At 43.0% G+C, this 10,832-nt stretch overlaps 1 protein-coding gene across 2 annotated transcripts; it reads left to right on the forward strand.

Moving 5' to 3' along the window:
* Positions 1-4,922: 4,922 nt before the first annotated feature.
* Positions 4,923-8,184, forward strand: LOC139345740 (zinc finger protein OZF-like). Of its 2 annotated transcripts, XR_011603223.1 has the most exons (3): positions 4,923-5,392; positions 6,094-7,778; positions 7,835-8,184. XR_011603223.1 is itself a non-coding variant. In XM_070984543.1 (2 exons), the coding sequence occupies exons 1-2, from the start codon at positions 5,221-5,223 to the stop codon at positions 7,182-7,184; spliced, it is 1,263 nt and encodes a 420-aa protein (XP_070840644.1). In that variant the 5' UTR covers positions 4,923-5,220; the 3' UTR covers positions 7,185-8,184. The 2 variants fall into 2 exon arrangements, 1 of the variants encoding a protein (XP_070840644.1); XM_070984543.1 differs by having other exon boundaries at positions 6,094-8,184.
* Positions 8,185-10,832: the final 2,648 nt, after the last annotated feature.

Below are 10,832 nucleotides of genomic sequence, written 5' to 3' on the forward strand. Positions count from 1 at the left end.
AAACAAAACGTTTGGCTAGACAAAAAGGTTAACTTGAAAACTTGCGGCAAATTATAGAAACACGTCTTCTGAAAAATAAATCGGGAAAAACTTAAAGAGCAAAAAAACGACTGTGCAAAACTTAAGACAAAGAACTAAAAGACAAAACTAAACGTAACGTAACATAACTTAAGACAGGACGGAGTAACGCGCACTCTGAGTAACGCGCACTGAATTCATGCTGCGGCTGCAGACATTTAAATCTGCTCCAGAGGCGGGTCTAATGGGCCGGCCGTCGAACATGTGAGACGCTTTGTGACGCGCAGTCGCCTCAAGGAGCTGAATTAATCAATGACTCACACGAGGGGCTCATCTGCTTCTCACTATGGTCAATCACATATAACTTCAATAACAAATTTTCAATGACATTTCAACCTTGTTCACAGCATGCATCAGGCACTTCCTATGGTTGGGTGACAACATTAAATGATAATCCTGGTACAGTTTCATCCCAACATGAATAATGATTCAATGTATAACTAATACAAAAAAAATAGAAAAAAAGAAAGAAAGAAAGAAAGAAAGATAAAGAGATAAAGAAAAGCAGACTATATTTGCCAAAATGATGATCATCCTTATGATTATTCCATAATAAAAGTCTCATAAAGCAGTCAACTTTGAACCCTACGAACCCTTAGATAATAGGAAGGCTCCATTGCAGAGCCTCAGGCAAATCTTAAAACAAAGTTAGATTCACAGCTTGTCCTGGGACATGAGAGAACATGGGCATCATACAGATCATGGGTTTAGCCATGTGAATATGTCCATTGTTGAGTTGTACAGAGATGCAATTGTCAGGTATACCAAGAAACAAAGTCCTCTGGCTTACAAACAGTTCATTTTAAGGTTGGCTACTTTGCAACCCATCAGCAGACTCGGTTTGGGGATTCAGTTGAAGCCTGGCCTTTGTTCTTCCCAGCCGGCTTTACTTCCTTAGGGCTATTGGGGGACCATTAGCATTGACATGGGACATCCTGTTTCTCTTCGAAATCACACTTCATTATGAGCATTCTAGATGGTCTATAGTTCAATCAGTTAGACTGGTTTCCAACTCCGTTTCTCATGAGAAGTCAGAGAGGGTAAGAGAAGGAAGACATTATGGAGACGACACAAAGTGTGAGTGAACGAAAGACGTTAAAGCTGGAAGTGAAGCAGTGACACACACACACACACACACACACACACACGCACACACACGCACACACACAGTATTTGTACATCTTGACACACTTTGGCCTCTTGATGATGTCTTTCCTCTTTTTTAAATCGAGTTTTCAGAGTCAATAAAAGCTAGAAACATTTTGCAATAGAGCAAATTAAAACATAAAAAGGAGTCAAAGACTAAATGAAGCTCGTAAAGTAAAAGCAGAGACACATTAAAACAAACCCACAGAGACACTAAAGCACGAGCTCCACGGCCGTCTCCGAACTTTAATGGTCCAAAAATGACACGGTTGCCTGGCAACCGGTCATCAGATAACAACTCTTCCCTTGGCAGCCGGGGACGTTAAAAGTCATCGAGTGGAAGGAAAAGAAAAGACGGAGGAAACCTTCAGCCTCATCTGACCTCCATCAGCCCACAGCGAAGACGAACAGCCCAGACGACAGCCGTCACACAGAGACACGCCCCTTCATCTCACCTGAGGACGACTGGCGACTGTTTCTTAGAACTCTGCTCTGATGTTTGTCCATCGTTTCCTGCAGCACCGCTAAAGGACTTTTGTCTTCTTCCCTGTCAAAACTCAGTGCCTACATTACCCACAATGCAACTTGATCATTGACAGTTTTGTCAGTGGTCACCATCTTGATAGGTGGAGCGAGGTGAGACCGTGGGTCCAGGAAGCCCACGTCTGTCCCCTGACTGTCCCTCGTCAGTGACGGGCAGTGGTCCCACTCCTCCACGGCTCGACTCGTCTCAGAGGTTGCAGATTGTGTTTCAGCTCAGCTTGAAGGTCTGTGTGTCCTCATGGGAGGAAAGCCTAAAGAACTGTTCTGCTAACCTTTCATTGACAGGTGTGTCAGTGTGACGTCATCAGGTGTGCTAAAAATCTGATGTCGCTTAAAGACACTGGTAAAAACCCTGTTTCTGCACAATCACTTGTTCCAGCCTCCAGTTCAGGTGGTGGCGGCCTCTGAGCTCATTGGCACACCGCTACTAAACACTGAAGAAGAAGAAGAAGAAGAAGAAGAAGAAGAAGAAGAAGAAGAAGAAGAAGTAGTTGTACCAGAAGCAACCGTACCTGCCGCAACGTGCTAACTTCTCCCGTTATGTATCTTGTGTGTTACTATGAGACACGATGGGAATGAACCACCAGAGTCTGTTTGTGTGGATAAACGTATTTTTTAAACTGTATTTTCCACGGACTCAAAATGTGCAGATAAACCTGTCAGAACAGACTCTGCGCTGTTCTCTTTATCTAAAACATTTAACATCTGAATTACGCAGCACATCAGAGTGAGCCAACAATTTGAATGGAGTGTGTCTGGAGGAAAAGGCAATTCATACACCAGGCAATTCAAAGTGCTTTACAGAAGCATAAAAATACATTAAAATCATACATTTCAAAGAAAGAAAGAAAGAAAGACATTAGAAGAGAATAGAAACATAAAAATAAAATAAAATACATTTAAAGGAAAATTAAAAACAGAAGCCAGTAAAAGACAATAATTTAGCATTTAGAATGATTAATCAATAAGCAAATATATTTACTTTAAGTAAAAGCTGTAGTAAATAATAATGTTTTCAAGCCTGATTTAAATGAGCTGACAGGTGGTGCAGACCTCAGGTGTGCAGGGAGAATGTTCCACAGGTGAGGAGCAAAATAACTGAAAGCTGCTTCACTTTGTTTGCTTCTCATTCTGGGAACACACAGTAGACCTGTCCTGATGACCTGAGGGGTCTGGATGCTTCATATGGAGTCAATAAATCTAGAATATATTTTGGTCCTAGACCATTTAATGCTTTGTAGACCAACAGTAAGATTTTAAAGTCTATTCTTTGACTCACAGGAAGCCAGTGTAGTGATCTGAGGACTGGTGTGATATGGTCCATTTTTCTGCTGTTTGTAAGGACTCGTGCAGCATTTTGAATCAGCTGTAGTTGCTTAATTGTTTTTTTGTTTAGGCCAGTAAAGACTCCATTGCAATAGTCCAACCTACTGAAAATGAATGCATGAACAAGTTTTTCCATGTCTTCTTTGGACAGACATCCCTTGATTCTGGTTATATTTTTCAGGTGGTAGTAGGCTGATTTGGTAATCAGCTTTAAATGGTTGTTAAAATTCAGATCAGAATCAATAATTACACCAAGATTTCTGACTTTATCTGTTGTTGTCAGTGACATGGAGTTAAGGTGAGCACTGACCTTTGACCTTTCATTTTTGGGGCCAAAAACAATCACTTCTGTCTTATCTGCATTAAGCTGAAGAAAATTCTGGCACATCCACTCATTGATTTGATGAATACACTCACTCAGTGAAAGTAAGGGACTGTAGTCATGTGATGACACAGAAATATAAAGTTGTGTATCATCTGCGTAAGTATGATAAGAAATATTATGATGCTCCATAATCTGAGCTAGGGGCAACATGTAGATATTGAAAAGAAGCGGTCCAAGAATGGACCCTTGTGGCACCCCACACATCATCTTTTCTCATTCAGACACATGCTCACCAACTGACACAAAGTAGTCTCTATCTTGTAAATCGGATTTGAATGTCTAAAGTCCAAACGCTGAGAGCTTTTGTGGAGCAGCGACTAACTGCGGCTGCTGAAGAGATAATTGAGCTGTTTGAAAGAACGATAGCAGAGTACGAGGAGGAACTTTGCGTCTCACACTACCTACTCCGATACAGTAGGTGGCGATATGCACCGTGTAAGAGTTGCGAACTGCCATCAAATCCCACCAAGAAAAAAAAAAGAAATGGTATCGGAAGTAATTGTACTTATCATGGCTAACGTGCTAGCTTTCCCATCATTTATCACCCGTCCCTGTGCAACAAAGTTGGAGTGAAGCATCAGAGTTCGTATGTGGATAAAGTTTAAGTAGTGATGGTGAGATGAAGATGAAGTTGAAGCCTTCCAGCCAAAAGGTTCACAAAAAGGTTCTTTTCTCGAGGCTTCATGTGCACAACCTCCCCTGCTGGTCTAAGACTGTTAAACAGCCAGATATATTATTGGTGTTGATGGGTCGTACCGTGCCGACGCTTCAGAGCGGAACCTATAAATTATAGGTAATTTTATCAATTGCACTACATTCAAGACTGTCCTGCAGCAGTGCAACATGGGAATGACTGCCAAGAAAGATAAATCAATTCATCTTAATAAATGCATTTCAGGTATTGTTCATGTTTTCATTCAGAGAAATAAAATGGATTTTGTTGAGTGTACTATGGCTATGTAACATGACATACAGTGGAATCTAATATTACTTATCAAATGTTTATCAGTAAATAATTTTGTCAACATCTGAATAACTCAGAATGACAGGGGAACAGTTGTTTTCAAACTGTTGCAGTGTTTTAACAAGGTAAGAGGTGGACGTGCTGTGAACATGAAGAGGGACGTGAATCTGACTGTGCAACTTAAGCACTTTATTCATTTTTATTCAGAAACTAAAAAAACTGGAAAATGAAGCACATTGCACAACAAACACAAAACACGTGTCATAATGTGACTGAAAGTGTCCTTATTTTATTGGAGAGATCAGATCAAAATCAAAAAAAGCTCCATCAAAATGCTCCTCGATGTCACACAAACCAGCTGATCACCAACACCAACCCACAGAGTGGGCGGATCCATTGCTGATCCAGCGAGGCTTCGAACGTCGGCAGTGACGTCATTTCTCCCAAACGACACAAACGTCGATACGGGCTTCACTAAACACTTCCGGGATTTCTCGACACACTCTTCGAAGCGTCGGCACGGTACGACGATCACTGTATGTGGATAAAGTTTCAGGAAACTTTCGGAATGTTTCACCACGGACGCATCTCCTGTTGAAGCAGTCAGAATAGACTCTGAGCTGCTTTCTTTGTTTGAACGTTTGGAATCTGAATCATCTGTTGTTCTGCGAAGCTAATGAAGCTAACTTAGCTTGCTAGCTGGAAACACGTGGACGTGAACGTAGCAGCAGTTTTAACGGAGTGTGTCTGGAGGAAAAGCTGCTGTGAATCAGTAAAAATGTCTAAAGTCCAAACGCTGAGAGCTTTTGTGGAGCAGCGACTAACTGCGGCTGCTGAAGAGATAATTGAGCTGTTTGAAAGAACGATAGCAGAGTACGAGGAGGAACTTTGTGGACAAAGAAAACTACTGGACGCTGTTTTCCAGCCTGAAGTCCGCTTACACAGAGCAGGTTTGACTCTTTACTGCTTATTCTCACTGCAAACTGCTGGAAACCTGCTGACATCCTCTGATTTGAGAAAGAGTTCAGCTTCTATCGGGGCTCTCAACATATAATATATTAATGAAAGCCTTGAAAAGATCACAAACATCAGATTTGTTGGGCTTCAGTGTTTCTGCTGTATATTTGGGGCGGCAGTGAGACACAGCAGTCCAGCGGCCTCGCAAGGTCACGTGATTTGTTGGGGGGGTGGGGGGGGGGACTGTTCTCCACGTTGTCACGTGACCCGACAGCGACGGTTAGTGGCGATCATGCATCTGTTCTCATTTAACGTTTCCATGTTGAAGGAAGGTCAGTCTTACTGTGTTGAGTCAAGTGTCGTCTCATTGAGACAGTTTTGTCTGCATTGAAGCTCCAAATGAAAGTAGAAAACAGTCAAATATGATGAAGTCTGTGCGGTGTGGTTATCTGAAACCACTGAATTGATAGAAGATGTTGGCCGTGTCGCCCAGCCCTTATTACCACACTGTTATTTCATGGCCTTTCTGCTCTGATCAAATGCAAAGTGCACGATATGTTTGGAGTTTGCTTTAGTTTGAAAGACTTCCAAATATGTTCAACATCTCTGCACATTTAAGAAAGCGGTGCTTTAAATGTGAACAGGAAATGACAGTTTTCTAAAAGGTGTGTATGTGTTTCATGATCCTCCACAGACGTCCAGCAGCTGTTGGTGAGTCAAGAAGAGGATCCTCCTGAGCAGCAGGACTGTCTGGACAGTCTGGACCAGGAGGACCCACCAGAGCTGCCGCACATTAAAGAGGAACAGAAGGAACTGTGGACCAATCAGGAGGGAGAGCAGCTCGGAGGGCTGGAGGAGGCTGATCTCAGTAAGTTCACACTCAGTGTCCCTGTGAAGAGTGAAGAAGAGGCTGATGAAGAGGAACCTCAGTCCTCACAGCTTGATCAGAGACAAACTGAACAGATGAACACAGGATCTGATGGAGAGGACTGTAGAGGACCAGGACCAGACAGGAACTTTAATCCAGATCATTTCCAACCAGCTACTCATGACACGACTTCAGACTCCTCTGAACCTGAGCTGGACGACAGTTGTGACTGGGAACCTCCGTCAGGTTTGAAGCCTCTGAACAATGAAGAATGTGGAAGTGATATGGAATTTAATAGTGGAAAAACCTCAGTCAGCTCCTCTGAAGGGGCTACAAGCTTGAGCCAAAAGAAACATCTGCAGAAACACAATGGAATCCACACAGGAGTGAAATCAGGAAGAAAACGTTTCAGCTGCCCAAACTGTAAAAAAGGTTTTCAGTCGAGAATAGATGTTACGAGACACATGAGAATCCACACAGGGGAGAAACCCTTCAGTTGTTCAGTCTGTGGTAAAAGATTCACACGAAGCTCAACTTTGACCTCACATTTTCGAGTTCATACGGGAGATAAACCTTTCACATGCTCAGTTTGTAAAGCCAGTTTCCTTTACAGAAACAGTTTGGCCATACACATGAGAAAGCATAACGGGACGAAACCCTACAGTTGTTCAGTCTGTGGCAAAGGATTCACAGAAAGTTCAGGTTTGACCTCACATTTACGAGTTCATACAGGAGAAAAACCTTTCAAATGCTCAGTTTGTAAAGCAAGTTTCGGTCATGGAAGCAATTTGTCCAGACACATGAGAATCCACACAGGGGAGAAACCCTTCAGTTGCAGTGTTTGTGATAAAAGATTCACTCAGCTTGCTGGTATGAAGAAACACAAGTGTGTTGGTGAGAACAGTGGACGTAAATGAAACTGCAGAGATACTCGTCGAGCCAACTTTTCTAGCAGGATTGCGACACTGAAAGCAAGATTTGGCTCAACACTGATCATTTCAGAACTGTGAAATGGACACTAATAAGTTGTGCTTCATTGTTTCATCTGAGGTGAAGCCACATGATCTTTTAACTCTGTGTTGTTTGTGTCTACATGTGCCCTTTGATATTACATGTCGGGCTGTGTACCAAACCAGTTACTTATCTGGACAGATAACTCAGTAAACTCTGTGGTGCTTGTCAGCCATGACATGTTTCTCAACCATGAACAGATCGTTTACTGAACGCTGTGAGAGTAAAAACCCCACACATCTCAGTGCAGATCCAGCAGTGTGTCCGTCCTCGTCTTGCAGCTTTCTGAAGTGCTTTGCTTTTATTTTTTACAAAACCTCATTGGTTTGCTAAAACATCAGATCACTGTTTGTTTGTTGGGGACTACTTGACTTGATAAGTTGCATAACTGTGTTGGCATCTCTGGTTCAGCTTGAAAAGGTTTTCATTTCTGTTTTACAAATAAATATTTTAACGTCAGCGTCAACAGTCGTGTCCTCCTCAGCTCCCTGCTCTGTGGTGTCCCTCAGGGGACGGTCCTCGGACCAGTCCTGTTTCCTCTGGCTCATTTGTTCAGCTGCTTTCAGGACGTGTTATCTCACTGTTATGCTGATGATACACTGATCTATTTATCTGCTAAACCCAGTAACTGAAGCCAACTTTCTTCCGTCAGTGATTGCTTCGCTGCCACCAAAGAATAGATGTCTCTTAATTTCCTCCACCTAAACTCTGACTAAACAGAAACTCAGTATTGGTCCTGATACAAGTGATTTTCCTCTGCAGTTGATCAGTTTATTGGTCCATTTCACTCTAACATCAAATCTACTGCTAAGAATCTCTGATCAGTTCATGACCTTTGACCCACATGTTACAGAGCTTGTTCAGTCCTGTTTTCTGAAGCAGTCCTTTCAGAATGCAGCTGTCAAGCTCCTGTTCTTGCTTCCCTCCTTTGACTTCCTGTAAAATTCAGAATAAACTACAAGATCCTGTTGATGAATCCTCTGGAATCATCTTCCTCATCTTTCAGATGTGCTGAGTTTTTCTAAAAACGCTTTTCTACAGGCAAACCTTTTCATAGATCTTTGTTCTGGGCTTTGTTTTTTAGCTGGAAACACGGACGTGAACGTAGCAGCACATCAGAGTGAGCCAACAGTTTTAACGGAGTGTGTCTGGAGGAAAAGCTGCTGTGAATCAGTAAAAATGTCTAAAGTCCAAACGCTGAGAGCTTTTGTGGAGCAGCGACTAACTGCGGCTGCTGAAGAGATAATTGAGCTGTTTGAAAGAACGATAGCAGAGTACGAGGAGGAACTTTGTGGACAAAGAAAACTACTGGACGCTGTTTTCCAGCCTGAAGTCCGCTTACACAGAGCAGGTTTGGGAGGTAAAGGATAAAGGATACTATCAGAAGGAGAAAGTTTCAGCTGTTCAGTCTGTAAAAAAGCTTTTCTGTCGAGAATAGAGGTTGTGAGACACATGAGAATCCACACGGGGGAGAAACCCTTCAGTTGTTCAGTCTGTGGTAAAAGATTCGCACAAAGCTCAAAATTGACCTCACATTTAAGAGTTCACACAGGAGAAAAACCTTTCACATGCTCAGTTTGTAAAGCAAGTTTCAGTCATGGAAACACGTGAGAATCCACACCAGAGAGAAACCCTTCAGTTGTTCACAATGCGGTAAAACATTTGCCCAAGATGGAGCTCTGAGGCAGCACATGGTTGCTCACAGTTGGGAGAAACCATTCAATTGTTCAGTCTGAGGTAAAAATAATTGCACAAAAGGGAAATCTGAGACAACACCTGACTGTCCACATGGGGGACAAACCAGTTAGCTGCAACGTCTGTGATGAAAGGCTCCCTTGACTCGCTCTTATCACCAAACGCAGGTGTGCTGGTGAGACCAGGACGTGACGGAAGCCTGGACTGAACCACCGAGAGACGACTTGACTCAGAGTTCATCGTCACTGTGAGACAGACTCCAAAATAAGACGTGTCACATAAGATGAAGCCATGTGATCATTTTTATGTTTTCAGGCGTCATGCTGTTTCCTGGGAGCTGTGCGTTCGATCGTACGTGTGCTCGTCCACGTGAAATGTCTTTAAACTGTCCAAGTATTTTAAGCACTGAGGCCAACAGGTGTCTTCAAATATGATTTCTGAATGAAATGACTTCCGTCACCTTCCAGGAACTCAGTTTACCTCGAACTTAACGGCCTCTCCTGACCCTGAAGTTGGTCTCACTGTGTGTCTTAAAGGTCCAGACGTGTTTCAGTCTGTCTTCATCAGTTGTCTGATGTGTGTGTGTGTGTGTGTGTGTGGACAGTTTTGCTGTTGTTGTGTCTTCATCCTGGGTCTCGTGCGTATGTTTACTGCATTTATTTTGTCATGACAACAAACCTCCAAGTGACGACAAAGACGAGTCTGTCCACCAGGAAACAATCTGGAGTTTACTGGAAAAGTGAGGGGAACTCTGGGACGTCCTCTGCTGCTGTGGATTTTGTCTCTCATTGTATTCGTGTGTGAAATGGATAAAACTGATCTTGTAAAAGATCTTTATCATTTCTAATCAGAATTAAAGTGTTGCTACTCGATGCTTTCAGTCGTGTCGTCTTCTTTGTTTAACTGAGGCAGAAAAATGTTTGCTGGTTTAACTTGAAGGACGCCAGAACGTCCAAACGTTTCTTCTATCAGGGTTAAAAGTGAAGTCAAACATGTGTCTCGACTGTTGACTGCTTGATGACACTGATTTACGTTCATTTACTTTGTTTTTAAACTTTATTTAACAGATTTTGTGTCCTCACAGCATGAAAAAGTAAAAAGGCAAAGAAAGACGGAAGAGACAGCGACAGCTTCCAGAGACCGACGAACCCGAAACACCAGCAGTCAGCTGACAGCGAACAACAGGATCAGTAAAGCAGCGCGACACTGAAAACCCTCCAGACTGCAAACGCTGCTTCAGTCAGGGACGGGTGGACAATTTGTCCTCTTAATGAACGGGAAGAAAAGACTCCACATTTTCCCAAATTAATCATTAATGAAAGTCAATTTTTCCAGTCTGTGACAATAAAGGACGTCTCTCGTCTCGTCCAGTGGGTGTAAGACTGTTGACTTCCAGCTGGTCAGTTTTAGCCTGAAGCCTGTGAGCTGTCCCCTGTCCCCCGTTCTGTCAGCTGTCTCTGGCAGGGTGCTAAAACTCTGTCCGATGATGATGATGATGATGATGATGGTGATGGTGATGGTGATGGTGATGGTGATGGTGATGATGATGATGATGATGATGATGATGATGATGGTGATGGTGATGGTGATGATGATGATGATGATGATGATGATGATGATGGGATGTGCAAAGCATCTACCACAGGCCGCTGCACACGTCTTAGCCTAGCTTTAGCATAGTAGCTATGATGGAGCACTTTGCAGGAGAAGACCATGTCCTGCACAAACAGAACGTTCTGTGTCCACGCGTTAAAATGTCCACCCAGGCTTCCTCTGGTCTCCCCTGTCCCAGATCCTCCCCCCAGAGGGAAACACGCGTCCAGTCCCTTTTTCTTTGACCGTTTTCTGGAAACTGTATG

The sequence above is a fragment of the Chaetodon trifascialis genome, chromosome 17, assembly GCF_039877785.1.
Source record: "Chaetodon trifascialis isolate fChaTrf1 chromosome 17, fChaTrf1.hap1, whole genome shotgun sequence".
NCBI lineage: Eukaryota > Metazoa > Chordata > Actinopteri > Chaetodontiformes > Chaetodontidae > Chaetodon > Chaetodon trifascialis.

Coding starts and splice junctions, on each gene's coding strand:
- LOC139345740 (XM_070984543.1), top strand. CDS start 5,221: ATGTCTAAAGTCCAAACGCTGAGAGCTTTTGTGGAGCAGCGACTAACT. Junction 5,393..6,093: donor AGTCCGCTTACACAGAGCAG/GTTTGACTCTTT, acceptor GATCCTCCACAG/ACGTCCAGCAGCTGTTGGTG.